The following is an 18,833-nucleotide window of genomic DNA, read 5'->3' as shown; positions in this document are numbered from 1 at the left end:
ATTCGTCAGTATTCGCTTTATTCGCACACACAGCGCATAAGCACGTATAGCAAATACGCCTATCCGTACAGTTGTCGGTTTTGACATACTTCAAATGTATAAATGTAATAACAAATAATGTTTGTATGTAACAACATTGTATTTTGATTTCTCCTAACGAATCTTATTTTCTCTTGGATCACATATAAACAATTGCTAGAGGTAATAGATTTTCTAAAGAGCTATACTACATATTCTACTATATTCTCTAATATCTACTACATATTCTACTCGAATGTTCACATCAATCAGTAAATATAAACAAATTTTATGATAATCTTAATATATTAAAAATTCCACTTCCCGTCTACCTGAACAATTTGATATTTTCTGAAGATATTAATATATTAAAAACAATTTACGAACATATCAAAAATTGTAAATATAGATTGTAGCAATAAAATTTACCCTGTATTTAAGAAATTTTGTTAAAACAAAGCAGGCATGTTTGTTAAAACAAAACAAACATGTTTGTTTTGTTGTTATTTTGTTTTAAATCCTGTAGATTTAAGTAATTATTGTATATTATAATTGAAAAAAGAAAAGAACAAAAAAAAAAGAGAAAAAGAAAAGAAAAAAAAACAGAAAAAATAAAAAATAAAAAAAGCAAAAAAAAAATCTAAGAAGATGTAAACCTCCGCGAGGATGAATCGGGTTTACGTCTTAGCGTAGTAAAAAAAAAATTATAAAAAATAACAATAAAAAAATTAATAAAAAAAAAACAAATTAACAATATAAAAAAAATCCAAAAAAATACAAAAAAAAAATAAAAATTTACAAAAAAAAAATGAACAACCAAAACAGAGTATTATTTAGATAATAATGTTAGTTTGTTATGTATTTAGAGTTAGAAATACAGAAAAAATTCCTCTGATTGAAAAATCAAATTTGTTTTTTTTTAAATAACAAAATGTCTGGCTAATTGGCTCGGCCAAGCCCATCAAATTAACTCAAAAAAAAAAAAAAAAAAAAAAAAAAAAAAAAAAAAAAAAAAAGAGCTATGACCTTGACATTATATATGACTATCTAAAGCCGGTCCGTCTAAAATTATTAAAATTTGTACGGTCGAAACGTAGATTTGTATTCTGCGATTGCATGAGTCATAGCTCTTTAGATAATCCACTACCTAACAGGTTTGCTGAACAATCATACAACATAGGTGTGATTGTTATTTATTTATATATGTATATTGTCTTTAAGAGTTTTCTTTGTCTCTCAAAAGAAAAACAAAGTGGCGCCATTTTTGGCAAATCGTTTTTGACTGTTTGCTTCCTTTTATTTATCCAGTATTTCTCGGGTCAGCTCTAGTAGCTATCATCTTATATTTTTTTTCTTTTTCTTCAATTTTATTTTTGTTTATGTGCTAGTAAGAATGCTCCAATACTTCCAATTCTGAGTAATGCGGCCTAGTTTTTTTCCCGTTTAATATGTTGAGTATTAAATAGAACTAATATGAAATAAGCAATTCCTATTGTAATAATTGTATTGTGAATAATGGGTACATCAGCTCACAGGCATGATGTTACAAACTGGAGATATTGAATAGGTCAACCTTCGGATGACAAACGGGGGTCAATTTCGACCCCAATGTATGGTTTTCTTTAATAAATTAAGAAATATTTTATATCCTCATATTTTATAATAAAAAAATTCCCTATTCGCGGTGTGCAAGTACTTGGAGGGGATACGAGAAACGATCGTGCGAGAATAGCGGAGAAATATTGCAACTTTCTTAAATAATTCATATTGTCAATTGAAATTGTCAAATTGACGTATATTTCATACCTACTGTCATTGAAGAAGAAAAATTATATATTGCTCCACAATATTGATATGATATGCAATTATTATATAAAGGTAAATTTAAGTAATTGTATTTTGCTTGTAGTACTGCATTTTAATAACTAATTTTATTTAATACATATAATTGTTTACGTTTTAATAACATAACCTGAATCGTATTTTTTCTTATTATTTTTTGGACTATGGCCTTGACAATTATCCAGTAACCAGGACCAATATGATTGGCCAATATAAAGTGCGAATAATGTTGCTGAGCGTAGAAACCAGGTGTCGCTTTGCCGAACTTGCACGGTCCCAATATTTCACGAATAAAAAAATATTTTCTGAATTTGGGGTCAAAGACGACCGCCCTTGGTCTTCCATGTTCCAATTGTATATTAAGTAAATACCGTCTATTATGTGAAATTCTGAGTAATTTTGCGAGTAATAGGCGGCTAAATGCATTTGCCCTATACATAGATAAGTATGAAGACTACGAAAAAGGAAATCTTTTCCAAGGAGGCTCTTTCTTCAAAATTTGGCCCTTGAACTAGTCACACCCTTTATACAATCCCGACCGCGTCAAGGTTTTCATAAACACATTCAAAAAGCCTTGGATATGGTACTAACAAAATATTCAGAAGATTCTGAAGATACAGAGCCAACTGAAAATGGTAGGAAACGTGGCCGATGTAAAATTTGCAGTTGATCATCCGACAGAAAAATTCACATCGAAAAGCGATAAATGCAAACATTTTGCCTGCAAGGAACATCCCAATATTTAACAAAAATGGTTTTTTATACCTGTGGCGGCGTAAGTCAGTGTATATTTTCAAATTTCTTTAGTTCAAAATGATGTTTCCTGATTTTGTTCAGTTGTAATTAAAAATGTGTTTTACTAATGTTCATTAATACTCTGGGCTAATTAGCAAAATACAAGGAAAAGTTATTTACCAGCAATTTTATTGCTGGAATCGAATCTTATGATTCTATATAGATATTAATAATATAGGTATGCAAAGTCCGCAGATAGTGTGCTACTTTTTTAATAAACAAAATGGCGCCCAAAAATCGTGTTTTTTCAATTTTTGCTCTATAACTTCAAATATTTTAACTTTACACCAAAAACACCCAAATAAAAATTCACCGTAATTAAATTCTGCATAGAGACGTGTTTTTGCCTATTTACTTCGACACAAATTTTCCCCAAAAAATGCGGGTTTTTACAACAAAATCTTTAATTTTCAATTAAAATTTTAGATAAGTAATTGTTTATCAATAATTAAATAACTTGGTAATGTAAAAGCTCTTTTCTTATAGATTGTAATTCCAGAAGCCAATGGAAATTGAATGAACAGTTTAGCAACAATTGAATTGTTAATTAAAAATTTACGGTCGCTATAATAACCACAATAATTGACACATAAGAATAACTATGATTTTTGTATAAAAAGACACTGTACATATTTACAGAATTGAAATTGGACTATTTAAGCGGCCTCAGGAATATTTTAAAATTATAAACAATTTTTTGGCTTATAAACAAATAGAATATCTCGGGAAATATTAAATTCAATTAAATTATGAAAACGTCACTGGAAAAAAAGCGGCAGGACGCTTCTTTTAAAAGAAAAAACGTTTAATTGTGATGAGTGGTTCCTGAGATACAACCGGTCAAAATTGACCGGCATTTACGGCAAAGATATAAACAATAGGATCATAATTTTCGAACCGTCACCTTTTTATTTTTGTCCTCTTTCTTTACACCAATTTTCAAATCTTTAAAATACTCATAACATATACTATTATAATAAAAACTATCGATATTACGAGTGAAAATTGCCAAAAATAGCAAAATTCCCATCAAAAATTAGGTTGGAGAAAATGTAATCTCAAAGTTCAAAATCAGTATACGTTAAAAAAATGCATTTTCTCGGCTTCCCATGGAGCAATTTTCTTCATTCTTTTTTTGTTCCCAAGTAACTCGAGTAGAGCCATCTAACTAACGCATTATTCAATGCGTTATTATGCTATTATAATAGATTAATTTATTTATAAGAAAAGAAAACTACATATTTTTTCCAATTGTAGACTTTTTTTTAGGTAAACTTACTACAAGTGTACCTATTAACGTTAAAAACACAAATATTCTCATTTGAAAGCTGTATAATTATTTAAACAATCTGTATTTAAACAAGTTAAAAATTTTGTTATAATAAATAAATTAATTTATTATAACAAAACAAAAGCAACTTTGACATTTAATAATGTGTTAGTTAGATGGCTCTACTTGAGTTACTTGGGAACAAAAAAAGAATGAAGAAAATTGCTCCATGGGAAGCCGAGAAAATGCATTTTTTTAACGTATACCTACCGATTTTGAACTTTGAGATTACATTTTCTCCAACTTAATTTTTGATTGGAATTTTGCTATTTTTGGCAATTTTCACTCGTAATATCGATAGATTTTATTATAATAATATATGTTATGAGTATTTTAAAGATATGAAAATTGGTGTGGAGAAAGAGGACAAAAATAAAAAGGTGATGGTTCGAAAATTATGGTCTTATTGTTTATATCTTTGCCGTGAATGTCGGTTAACTTTGACCGGTTGTATCTCAGGAACCACTCATCATAATTAAACGTTTTTGCTTTTAAAAGAAGTGTCCTGCCACTTTTTTCCAGTGCCGTTTTCATGACTTAATTTAATTTAATATTTCCTGAGATATTCTATTTGTTTCTAAACTAAAAATTTTTGTGTTTTTGAATATTTGTGTTTTTAACGTTAATAGGTACACTTGTAGTAAGTTTACCTAAAAAAAAGTCTACAATTGGAAAAAATATGTAGTTTTCTTTTCTTATAAATAAATTAATCTATTATAATAGCATAATAACGCATTGAATAATGCGTTAGTTAGATGGCTCTACTCGAGTTACTTGGGAACAAAAAAAGAATGAAGAAAATTGCTCCATGGGAAGCCGAGAAAATGCATTTTTTTAACGTATACTGATTTTGAACTTTGAGATTACATTTTCTCCAACCTAATTTTTGATGGGAATTTTGCTATTTTTGGCAATTTTCACTCGTAATATCGATAGTTTTTATTATAATAGTATATGTTATGAGTATTTTAAAGATTTGAAAATTGGTGTAAAGAAAGAGGACAAAAATAAAAAGGTGACGGTTCGAAAATTATGATCCTATTGTTTATATCTTTGCCGTAAATGCCGGTCAATTTTGACCGGTTGTATCTCAGGAACCACTCATCACAATTAAACGTTTTTTCTTTTAAAAGAAGCGTCCTGCCGCTTTTTTTCCAGTGACGTTTTCATAATTTAATTGAATTTAATATTTCCCGAGATATTCTATTTGTTTATAAGCCAAAAAATTGTTTATAATTTTAAAATATTCCTGAGGCCGCTTAAATAGTCCAATTTCAATTCTGTAAAGTACGTTAGATAGGTACAGTGTCTTTTTATACAAAAATCATAGTTATTCTTATGAATCATAATTATTGTGGTTATTATAGCGACCGTAAATTTTTAATTAACAATTCAATTGTTGCTAAACTGTTCATTCAATTTCCATTGCCTTCTGGAATTATAATCTATACGAAAAGAGCTTTTATATTACCTACTTATTTAATTATTGATAAACAATTACTTATCATCTAAAATTTTAGTTGAAAGTAAATCGGGAAAAACACATCTCTCTGCAGAATTTAATTATGGTGAATTTTTATTTGGGTGTTTTTGGTGTAAAGTTAAAATCTTTGGAGTTATAGAGCAAAAATTGAAAAAAACACGATTTTCGGGCGCCATTTTGTTTATAAAAAAGCAGCACACTATCTGCGGACTTTGCATACCTATATTATTAATATATAAAATAATAAGATTCGATTCCAGCAATAAAATTGCTGGTATATAACTTTTCCCAAGAATGGCCTAGTCTCCGATAATCTGCCCAGACTATAATCATTTATTGATATAATAATCAACATTAAAATTATGAATACGTTATTTTATTTTTTAAAACAACTTAATTTTTTTGTCAAATTTCCTTTTTGACCGGGGGCCATTTTTAACCCCCGTTGGTCATCCATCCGTGTAAGAAAAAAAAGTTGGTCATCGTAAGGTTAAACTGAAAATTGTCCGTAAAGAAGAATTTACTGATTATTGGTGTTATTTGACCTTTTTTTTAAATAGTACATGTGATGATGTTTGGTTTAATTCGTGTGATATGTTTAAGAAATTTACCATAATTCGTAATTTGAGAGTTAATACAATAGTATTTATTGCTTTTTTAATTCTTGTGTCAGTAGAAACGATCGTATTATCATCTCCATTAAACTCTACGTCCACGATGTAAAAATTTTATAATAAACGTAATTATTGTTGGAAGAAAATAAAAGAAATATCTACAATTTCAAAACATACCACCGTTCCTCAAAATCACATCTACAAAATCAATATACCTGGATAACATCCAAATACAACCGTTTCTAGTTGGACAAAAACTTATTTTTCTTTTAGCGACAATTCTAGAATCTCCGCCAGCAGTTTCTGCTCGTCTATCCGTTCCTTTTCTTCCCGTTGCCTCTTCTTTTCTTCTTCTTGTTGAGAGAGCATCAGGGCTAGGTGGAGATCGGAGTCTGTTTCGCTCGGACTGGCGTTGGAAGTGGACAGAGTGTTGGGTGGTGCGTTTTGCTGGTAAAGCTCTAAACTGGCTTGGATAGCTCTACAAATAAATATTAACAATGTCTAGCAATAGATAAAGGAGCGCAATGTTACTACTAGCAAAATAGATTAAAAACAATTCATATATAAATAAATTACACACATCGGAAAAGTTAGGGATATTTTTATAACATAATAAAATTAATACAAAAAAATTCACGTGATCGTTTAGGTTCTATTGAATTTGTACAGTTGCTCATTTGGATGAGATAAATAGGTCAAACTAATGTATCTGAGCGCATGTCTCCCAAGTGTTACAAGTCGATTGTGGCGACGTTTTTGCAACACTGGAAGTCCAGCCGAACGTCATCTAGGACGTGAGCGCCCTACAACTGCAGCTCAAGACCGATTTTTAGTGTTAACCGCTAGAAGACAGCCGGAACAACAACAACAATTACAGCACCGGAATTGGCTAGTGACAGCAGCGGGCACACCAGGTAACCATAGGCCGTGAGAAGTCGTAAGAAATCGTCTTCATGAAGCCAATCTCCACAATGGAAGACCATTGAAATGTCCACCTATATCTAGAGGCAATCGCGCTGCAAAATTAGAGTGGTATCAAGAATATTAAATCTGGGATGCAAATAATTGGGCTACACTTTTAGTTTCCGATGAATCTAAATTTGGATTTCATCCAGATTCTTGTCGAGTAAGAGTGTGGGGATGATCTGGAAATGTATGGAGTGGAATAATAGTCGGTGGCAGAACGGGCCTCGTTTTTCTAAGCCGCTTCCTTACAGCTCAGCAGTATCTCGACACCATTCTACAACCTATCGTTAGTCCGTTTGCTGGTGCGGTTGGTCAAAACTTCCATCTCATGCATGATCATGCTCGTCCACATGTCGCACGCCCAGTGACAGACTGGCTTACCAACGAAAGTATTGATGTTTTGACTTGGCCGGCACAATCCCCCGACCTGAATCCAATAGGGCATTTATGCGACACGCTTCAACGAATAATTACACCACATAAGGGTAACATATACAGGGTGTAACGAAAATACAGGTCATAAATTTAATCACATATTCTGGAACCAAAAATAGTTTGATTGAACCTAACTTACCTTAGTAAAAATGTGCATATAAAAAAAGTTACAACCCTTTGAAGTTACAAAATTAAAATCGATTTTTTCGAATATATCGAAAACTATTAAAGATTTTTTTATTGAAAATGGACATATGGCATTCTTATGACAGTAGCATCTTAAGAAAAAATTATAGTGAAATTTCGACATCCTATAAAAATTTTATGGGGGTTTAGTTCCTTTAAACCTCCCCAAACTTTTGTGTACGTTCCAATTAAATTATTATTGTAGTACCATTACTTAAACACAATATTTTTAAAACTTTTTTGGCTCTTAGTACTTTTTCGAAAAGTCAGTTTTTATCGAGATATTTTGAATATTTGTCAAATCCACCACATATTTTTATATGGTTAAGTACGATTATGGAGACTTGGTAATAATATAAAAATTTATGTATGATTTACATTTTTAGGTATATTTTGAACCGTATTAAAAAAGAAGCCATATCTCGATAAAAGGTGTCTTCTCGAAAAAATACAAAGAGGCAAAAAAGTTTTAAAAACATTGTGTTTAACTAATGGTATCGCAGTAATAGTTTAATTGGATCGTACACAAACATTTGGGGGGTTTAAAGGAATAAAACCCCTATAAAATTTTTATGTAAACATATTAAAAAATAAGCCGTAACTCGATAAAAACTGCCATATCGAAAAAATATTAGGAGCCAAAAAAGTTTTAGAAATATTGAATTAAACTAATGGTACCACAATAATAATTTAATTGTAACGTACAGAAAAGTTTGGGGGGTTTAAGGGAACAAAACCCCCATAAAATTTTTATGGGGAGCACAAATTTCACTATAATTTTTCTTTAAGATGCTCCTGCCATAAGAATGCCACATATACATTTTCAATAAAAAATCTCTAATAATTTTCGATATATTCGAAAAAATCGATTTTCATTTTGTAACTTCAAAGGGCTATAACTTTTTTTATGTGCATATTTGTACTAAGGTGAGTTAGGTTCATTCGAACTATTTTTGGTCCCAGAATATGTGATTTAATTTATGACCTGTATTTTTGTTACACCCTGTATACAGTGTATATGTATGTATAATGTATATTATACAAGCCCGCCGTTTCGATTTCGAAAAGGTCTGATAGAAGGATATCGACAATCTCATTCTGTCTGTGAACGACATATTATGTAGAGCCGTAATAAACTAGGATAGACGCCATACTTTGTATTAATTTTGATTTTTTATTACGACCATATTTTGTGATGATCTAATTCTTTTTTAATTACTAGGGCAGTTTGATAAGTACTTAGCCTCTCCGCCCGATGGCGCCACTATCGCAAATGAAGTGTACTGTCATTTCATGCGTTCTCGTAGACGGCTAATGTCAAAATTTCAGCCAAATCGAAATTATAATATTGTTGTGATTGCGTATGAAAGTCAGCGTCTCCGCGGATTTTAATAAAATGGAGAAAGAGCAATATCGGTCGGTAATTCAATTCCTGTTTTTGGAAGGGAAATCACGCAGCGAAATCAAAGAGCGCTTGGATGCTGTGTACGGTGACTCTTCTCCTTCGATGACAACTGTAAAAAATTGGTTTAATGAGTTTCAACGTGGACGAATGTCGGTTTTTGATGAGCCACGCGTAGGTGCCCCTAAAATGGCTACCACGGAGAATAACGTGACAAAAATCCACGATCTTGTATTGGCAGACCGCCGACTGAAAAGGTGCGCGAAATAGCTGACACAGTAGGCATCTCAAAAGACCGCGTAGGTCATATTCTGAATGAAATTTTGGGCATGAGAAAGCTGTCGGCGCGATTGGTGCCGCGTTTGCTCACTTCAGACAATAAGCGCAACCGTGAGACCACTTCAGAGCAGTGTTTGACGCTATTTAAGTGCGATCCAAAGGAGTTATTACGTCGTTTCATAACCGTCGACGAAACACTGATTCACTGGTATACACCAGAAAGCAAGAAACAGTCGAAAGAGTGGACAGCACCCGGCGAACGTGATCTGAGAAGGCGAAGACTGTCCAATCGGCCGGAAAGGTGATGGCCAGCATTTTCTGGGATTCACAAGGTGTGATCTACATCAACTACTTGGAGAAGGGCAAAACGATCACAGGGCCCTATTATGCCGAATTATTGGGCCGAAATTGAAGAAAAAACGACCCCATTTGGCAAAGAAAAAAGTGCTCTTCCACGATGACAACGCACCGGCTCACATCTCCGCCATCGCCATGGCCAAATTGGTCGAATTGGGCTATGAACTGTTGCCTCATCCACCGTATCCTCCAGATTTGGCCCCATGCGACTACTATTTGTTTCCAAACTTGAAAAAGATACTCGCTGGGCAGAAATTTAAGTCAAAGGAGGAGGTCATCGCCGCCACGGGGGCCTATTTTGCAGACCTCGAGAAAAGGTATTTTTCAGACGGGTTAAAAAAGTTAAAGCATCGCTGGGTCAAGTGTATCGAGCTAAAACGAGACTATATAGAGAAATAAATTGCCACTTTTCCAAAATTTTCCTTTTTCTTCTGTAGGCTAGGCTAAGTACTTATCGGACTGCTCACGTATGCTTCTCGATATTTTTGACATTTCTGAAAGGCATTCTCGTTATTTTTGGCATTTCAACAAATTCTGTTGTATATTACATACTACTGCTCACTACAAAATGATTATTATTTATTCAAAACAATTAAGGGGTAGGCGCAAAATCTTGGTCCAATGCTATTTAAATGCATTTATTTTTTTAATCCTGAGAAAACTAATGAATAATATTTTTGAAAAAGGACATCGCACACATCTTATGGAAAATATAATGTCACTCAAATTCAATAAAATTTATACCAATAGATTAGTTTTAAATTAACGATCAAATCTAATCATTGCGCCAACTCTCTATTTTCAAAAATAAGAACAGAAATTGATATAAATAAATCTGAAATCAAATGGGTGGGTACATAAGTTAGAGAGAGAAAAAATATTTTAAAATACCCAGATTTTCGGTACTCCATAAATCAGCGGATTAGTTTCACTAATCCGCTTAGGCCCAGCGGGATTTAAGCTGTTATGAATAGCACTCAGAGCAATAATGATTGTAAACTAACATTTTATGGACTCCAAAAATGTGATTTCGATAACCTTTAATTGCAACTTGCGCCGTAATTAATCATAATTAAGAGTTGGCGCAATGATAAGAATTGATCGTTATATTAAAACGAATCTAATCGTATAAATTTTATTGAATTTGAGTGACATTATATTTTCCATAAGATGTGTGCGATGTCCTTTAAACGCAGAATGAAAGATTACATTATTACCGAGGGTCGAAAGTCCCTTAGAATAATCAAAAAGTTTGTTTTGAATGAAATATTTGAAATTACAAATAACACTAAATTTTCTCTTTATTTTCACCTCTTAACTTATTAAAATAAACATTATAGAAGTTTTCAGAAACTTTCGGCCCTCGGTAATAATGTAAGCTTTCATTCTACGTTTAAATTTTTCAAAAATACTTATTAGTTTTCTCAGGATTCGAAAAAAATGAATGCATTAAATAGCATTAAACCAAGATTTTGCGCCTACCCCCTTGAAGGAGAAATTACATCTCTTTTTAAAAATATCCCTAGACTTTTCCAATGTGTGTATTTAATACTCCCGACACACTAACAAAATCACCGGTCGCTTTAAGCGTTATTGCTGAGAGAACGGTTCATTCTACAAAACAAGCGCCAATAAACATTTTTGTTCAAAATTATCTCAGCTACATTTCTTATTTGAAACATGTAGGAGTGACAAACTTTATTGTATCTTTTTTGGGATCCCAAAATTGACATTCTAAGGAAAAATCAGCTTGTTCGTACGACACGACTGGACTAGTAAGTAATATTATCTAAGATATCACCTTGCTTATACATTATCAGACCTTTTATTCTAATACATTTAATCAAAAAAAATAGCAGTTATTACAAGAAATATCAACCTTAGCAATAAAAAAATTATTGAGAGAGTGGAAAATCTACAAAATACAGGTAAACAAATGACGGAATAAAAGTGAAAAGAACATCCTTAAAGGTGACAAAATATGAGCGTTCAATCTTTCGAGAAAAAGTACTCGGTCTCCCATTGTGAAAGTAAACTCAAACAGTCAACCATATCTTGCATAACTGCGCATTACTAAATCTCACTAGGTAGGACATGTAATGCGAATGAAGCAAACTGATCCAGCACTGGCGAAGCGTCCATGTAACCACTGTTACCGTTGGTAACAGTTAAAAATCTTGCATATAAATATTCTATGACTACTGTGAAATAATTCCATGTATATTTTTACCAACAGAAATATATTATGTGTTAAATAGTACCTAATTCAGTAAATAGCCAACTATTCGTAGACACACGAAAATATTAGCGAGTTTAGCACTGTGACTCAGTTGCACTTTATTATACGTTGTTACCACTTTCGGTTGTGGTTACATGTGGTGATCCTCGCTGACGGCCGGGACCAGCTAGTGGCTGAAAATTTTGAAGGAGCCACGGCGTGGGTGCGCTGTGTATATCAGTAGGCCTGTTACCAGTTTTTGATTTGGTTACAGTACCTATTACAGTGTGCGTGCGATTAACCATGGATGAGTGTCGCTGCGTAATCTATCAACTACTTGAAAAGGAATTCTCCTTGTATAATTTTGGAGAAAAAAATGAGATTATTGAAAATGGAAGACCTATTTTAAACAATTTAAAAAGGAAACAAAAAAAGTAGTTCGATATTCTAAATTTAGTTGGTACAGTGAAAATCCTTGGGTATGTGGTTGCAAGAAAAAAAGACTGTATTGTTGGCCATGTCTTCTTGTTTCTACAGAAAAAATGGGTGGACCAGCGGCCGAATTTGATTTAAATAGTTTTAGAGTTTTAAAAAAGAGACATGAAATTTCTCTGTTACCTACATGAAAGATGTATAGCCAATTTGATTCAGTTTGGCAAAACAAGAATCGAAAGTTCTCTTAACTAAGCTTTTAAAGCAAATATAGCTAAACATAATGAGTTTGTTAAAAAAAATAGATAGGTATATCCTTAGCACACTTATAATAGATACCGTATGTTTTTTGGCCAAACAAGAATTAGCGTTTCGTGGTCATTTTGAGGGCGACGACTCTGACAATCGAGGCAATTACAGGGAATTGTTAACATTAATTGAGAAAAAAGATCAAAAATTTTGCCAACATCTAGAAACATCAACTGTTTTTTCGAGAGTTTCAAGTGATATACAAAATGATATTATTAAAGCCATATATACATTTAGCCATATCTTCATTTTTTTAAATAAGATTTTTTGCATCTGGTTTTGGTAACACTTTAGAAAAAGTCACGCGTAGCCACTGTGATCCAGCAAGAAAAACAAACATTCCTTGATAGGCGCATTGGGCAGAGCAGAAGTGGAAGACTCAGTAACAGAATTAATCAATAATATCGAAAAAGATATGAGAAACATGGGAATACACGCTTGGCGGAGGAAGGAGGAGGAAGGTGATAAATAGGAATCACTAGCGCGAAATGCTTGGTAAGGCCAATAATGGTTGTAAACTCAAAATGGTCATAATGATGGGATATAAATACGAAAGATGATTCTTTAATGCCTGGTTGCAAAAACAGATTTTAAGCTTAAGACGTGCTTTAAGCTCGGCTTACGAAACATACGCGTTGCATCATTGAGTCTTAGATCAATTTTCAGCTTGCCACAATTGATTGCCACGTGGATTGCATAGATAAGAACCGTAAATTATAAATGAGACTTAAAGACTATCTACATATAAGCTGAGCTGGGCTAAGCTGGAGCTTAAGATTTGTTGGTGCAACCAGGCATAACATGTGTACAAATTGAATAGGCTACTATATAGAGCACTATATTAATTACTTTTAAAGCGATTGTTTTCTTATACGTTCTTTGTTCACAGACCGAGGTTCTGGAGTTAGTGTTTTACGTTTTCTTGAAAGAAAGGAAATAGAAAAATAATTGACATAACTAAGGAAACGATGGGATAGTTTTAGTCCAGTCGGGTTAGACGAAAAAAGGCCTAACCTGGTATGGCGAGTTGCTCGAAAATTTATTCGAATCTTTAGAGGGGGTCAATAGTAGCGTAAATTTAAAATCACTACTGAATTCCGACGTTGCGTTAGCCGCCATCTTGATTTAAAGCCTTGGTTTCCTCGAAAGCGGCACCGACAAACTGCGACTGTAACACTGCAATGAATGACATCATAAAAAACTGTACCACGCAAAATAATAGCAGTGGTTTCCAAGGATGCGTCGGAAGCCACCGCTTGCTGAGTTTACACATTTCATTGCCGCAGTGAAGAACCTTGAATTTTTCACCGTAATCTGACGTAATTCATCGCAGTGTTACGGTCGCAGTTTGTCGGTGCCGCTTTCGAGGAAACCAAGGTTTTAAAGAGCCGTTTTTGCTCAATATCTCCACCATTCTCAACTTTTCGACAAAAATGGTAAGACCTGAAATTTTTACAAATACGATTTCTTACAATTTCTTTTTATAATTTTTGAAGATATTCTTCTTTAGCGGCGAATCGATTGAGGGTAAAATTTGATTGATCCGCGCGCATGCGCACACCGACTTTATGGTATTAGTTGTTATACGGGCTCTGATTGGGTGTTGAAATTTTGAAATGATCTGTCAATAATTGTTCAATATGGAGGTTATCGGTAAACAAAAATATTGTATAATATTAGTTTTTATTGATGTGTGGACAGAAATAAAATCAAATTTATAATTATAGTGACTTTTTAAATAGTTTTGAAAAGCCGCAGGTACGTAATTCTAAATGTTTCAGTTGGAAATACCTAATAGTTTCAATACCTATCTATTTGGAAAATGTAAACAAAATAATGTAGTTACCTATTAGTAGGTAATGCTTTAATTTACATAATCTGATTACGAACAAAGTTTCTACAAATCTTCATCTCATATATCGTTTATTTACTCTATATTTTGTTGTATTTTATTTCGACAAAAATCAAACTAATAATTTTATTAAATTCATATAAATTTATGGTATAAACGTTTAGTTTGTGTATATTCCCACATGACGTATACGAGAGTTTGATGCAGTTTGAAATGGCGTCAACTTTCGTACGGCCCGGTAGACGTGAAGTGGGTTCAAGCCCCAAGCAAGTTATTATTTTTTTATTTTTTTTATAGATTTTATGATTGTAAGTATATTATTATATAATTTTTGAAGATATTCTTCTTTTTTGAAAGTGGTAGATAAGAAAGTTAGTTTGATTTTTAAATAAAATAAGTACAAATAACCTTTTAAGTATATTTACTTCGTTTAAATTACCTATTATATAATAGAAGAATATCTTCTTACGTGCGTACAAAGTACACACACATTCTTTTTTTAGAGTGGTTGATACTTTCCGAGTTAAGAGGAAAAATCATGGGAGGGGTGGGAAGCATAATTACTGAATTGAATCCCGTTTTGTTAACTTTACAATATAATTTTACGTAAACAAAAATGGAGAGAATTATATTTTATACAATTTTGATCTCTTTATTTTTTTTTTTTGCTAAAATCAATATTTAAGGTCGTAGGTTCGTTTTTGTTTATGGCTTGCGGCCAATGACGTCAGCGTCTAGGGTTCGCTAATCACTTGTGTCTCGTTAGACTTGTCATAGGCGTAGGTCCTTAAATGTTGATGCACAAAAAATCAAAGAAATCAAAATTATATAAAATTTAATTTTCTCTATTTGTGTTTATGTACATTTATCCATTTATATCGTAAAGTTAAATAAGATAATTAACTAATTATTCTTAGTCACTATTTTTTCCTTAATTCGGAAAATATCGACCGCACGAAAAAAATTACAAGGAAGAAATTGTAGGAAATCCAATTATTGCAATAATGTAAGTCCTTACTATTTTGTCCAAAATGGCCGAGATATGGAACAAAAACAATTCCTATATAACCATTTACCGCAATAGCTTACGCTTGCATCTTTACGGCATACATACGACCTCAAATATTGATTTTAGCAAAAAATGAAAGAGATCAAAAGTGTGTAAAATATAATTCTCTCCGTTTTTGTTTATGTACAATTATGTCGTAAAGTTAATAATAAGCGAGATACAAATCAATAATTATGCTTTCCCCCCTCCTCCCCTATTTTCCCCCTTAACTCGGAAAATATGGAACGCACAAAAAAATTGTAAAAAAGAAATTGTAGGAAATTGCATTTTCAACAATTTCAGTCAAAAAGTTAAAAATAGTTAGTAATGGTTAAAAACGGCTCTTTAAAATGGTCTTTTAAAATCAAGATAGCGGCTAACACAACGGTGGAATTCAGTCGCGATTTTAAATTTACACTAATAATGACTCCCTCCCAACTAAAGGTTAAAATAATACAATTTCTGGCTGCACGCCATGCAAAGATAGGCCTTTTTTCGTCTATAGGCTACTGATTATGTTCAAAATAAGAGAGCTAAAAGGAACTACAACGTTAACGGGATTTTATTGTCTCATGTGGTCAATGGACCTCTATATTAGAAAAAACCGCGGAGTGCTACCATTTAAATGGGTGCGTTTTTGAGAAAGGGGTGAATTAGTTCCTAGGCACAGGGTGAATTAGGGTGAGTTCTATGCACTTGTAGTACAAACACGTCTACAGAAAAATTGTTCTAGGTTAAATTTACAATCGAAATATCATATTTTAACGTCAAAAATATTTTTTTTACAAAAATATATTCAAAATAAAAGCAAGAAAAAAACACGAAAGAAATCAATTTTGTTTTTTGCCCCATAGCTTTTTTCCACAGGGATATAGGTATAGACATTGCTTCGGCAAAAAATAACTTCCATCCTTCCTCTTTAAAATGAAGTTTGGTAAAATTCTCTAAGATTTATAGTTTCCGAAATATAATTTTTCAAAGTTCGCCGCTCACAGTATTTTTGGGCAATTTCCCCCATTATTTCGCAAACATTGTTCTGTAACTTTTTCCTACGCATTTCTAGGTATATGCAATGGTACATTTAGTAGAAAGAGAAGTCAATTACCTTTAAAATGGTCTACTGTATAAGGTTACACGCTCTGAGCTTCGCTGGTGTCGCTACTAGCGGATTACTAATGCAACTTTCGCTGGTAACTTTAAATTTATTATTTAATTGTTATCGCTTACTATTTACAACGCAAAAAAGTAATTAAATTGTAATCGATCTTTTTAAGATTTTGCTAATCATTTAAACGTTCTATTAATGAAATATTAATTTCTTACTTCGGATACTTTCACAATTATCGTGTAGATGGCGCTTAGATTAATTTATAATTACATATTACGATATATTAAAAAAACTTAAATTCAGTATTTAAAACTAAGTATAATTAAGATAAAAATATACACCACAGCTTTGACCAACTAATATTTTTTCCTATTAATGTTTTTAATTTCAATGTTTTAAATTATTCACTTTGACATTTATGTCAAATTTCCACCGAACGTTCACTGATTTGTCACTACTGGCGCTCGCGAAATTTTAAATTTCCCTTTTACCTACGAGCTGACAGCGTATACGGCTCGTTTTAAGCAAGGTATGCTTTTTCAAGGTTTCATACTTTTAATGATTTTTAATATTTTTAATGATTAGTTTTTTAAATTTCTCATTATGACTTTTTTTTCTTGTACATTTAGGTATAATCATTGTGGAATAAAAAAGCTTATTTTCTTTACTTTAAAATGGTGTATTGCAAAAAATTCTAGGACAATTTTTAAACAAGATATCCGTACGATATCCCAGGGGATCCGTAATTTGAGAAAATTTTTTTTTTATTTTTTTCAATTGAAAGATATGATTGCATATTATAACATAATTTTTAATTCCAAATGAATTTTCTTAATAACACTTTTCGATATTATGAAATATAAAGGTACTTTACTCTTGAGCGAAATTCATATTTTTTAAACTTCCTCGTACACCATTGATAAAATTTTATATCTGATGATTGCATCTTAGGTATTTGACTATGCAGAGCATTTTATAAAGAATATTTTTTTTTATAAAGTTAATAAAAAAGTTTTTTATATGGTTCCAACTTAGTGGCACCTATTGCACGTCTATATGTCACATTTTGAAAAAGCATATCTTGTTTAAAAATAGTCCCAGAATTTTTTACGATACACCATTTTAAAGTAAAGAAAATGAGCTTTCTTTTTCATTAGGCAATATATTATATACCTACATATACAATAAAAAAAGTTATAATGAGAAATTTAAAAATAATCGTAAAATATATCAAAAATCATTAAAAGTATAAAACATTGAACAACCATGTCTTGCATAAAAATAATCAGAGCCTTTTACTATAGGCCGTTTTAAAGGTAATTGACTTTTCTTCCTATTAAATGTAACACTGCATATACCTAACGCTATGCCCCAGTTAATAGGTAAAAAAACATGAAAAAATGTTAAGCAGGGTTTTGAAGGTGCTAAACGGTAGAGGAGTGATAACTGATGATAATTCCGTGAAGACGTACAGCTAATTTTTCTTCTTCTTTTTTTTTTAAACAGTTACAAAGAATGAAAAACTCAGTTTTTTGACGATAAAACGTTTTTTGTTCATTTTAGAGAAAAATGTTTCAAAGAAATATTGTAGACCTTAAAAAGTTCTTTAATTTGGTGGGACACATATTGAAATATATAAACAATTGACCGAGATAATTGCAAAAAACCCTCATTTTTGCACTAATTTATAAATATTGATAACTTTACTTTTTGCATAATGATATATAATTTAACTACTTTAAATTATGCTATTTAATGGGCTATTTAAGTGTGCCAAATTTCAACCAGATTGACCAAATAGTTTATAAGTTATTCAATTTGTTTATCCAAGAGAGCAATTGTTTATACAACTGTTCTTGCCCTAACAGTGACTCTAGAGATATTTAGCAAATCGGAATCAGTTATTCGAGACTCTATTTTTAAGATATATTAAAAAAATTTAACATTTTATTAAAATTGTTATTAAAAAAACCGTTTGAAAAAGGCCCTACTTTTTAGGTTATAAAAATTAGAATAACTTTGACAGTTTTTATGTCACACGTTTGCATGTAGGCTCACTGAAAAGCTGATGAAAAAATACATATTAAAATAAAAAAAATAATTGTATATGACTAATATGAATCAAGTTATCATTTTTTTAATAAATCAATTTTGCCTTG

General features: G+C 31.8%; 1 protein-coding gene across 1 annotated transcript in view; it reads right to left on the bottom strand.

The window, feature by feature from the left end:
• Positions 1 to 6,181: 6,181 nt before the first annotated feature.
• The window catches only part of LOC114339268 (ankyrin repeat domain-containing protein 13D), a 73,141-nt gene continuing 60,489 nt past the window's right edge, over positions 6,182 to 18,833 (bottom strand). Inside the window, exon 11 of the mRNA XM_028289898.2 lies at positions 6,182 to 6,560. Within this exon, the coding sequence (XP_028145699.1) occupies positions 6,341 to 6,560 (220 nt within the window). The 3' untranslated portion in view covers positions 6,182 to 6,340. The remainder of the gene's footprint in view (positions 6,561 to 18,833) is intronic.

This window comes from Diabrotica virgifera, chromosome 5 (assembly GCF_917563875.1).
Source record: "Diabrotica virgifera virgifera chromosome 5, PGI_DIABVI_V3a".
Taxonomy (NCBI): domain Eukaryota; kingdom Metazoa; phylum Arthropoda; class Insecta; order Coleoptera; family Chrysomelidae; genus Diabrotica; species Diabrotica virgifera.
The sequence above is the reverse complement of the archived record's forward strand: the minus strand, read 5'-3'. Positions and strand labels throughout refer to the sequence as shown.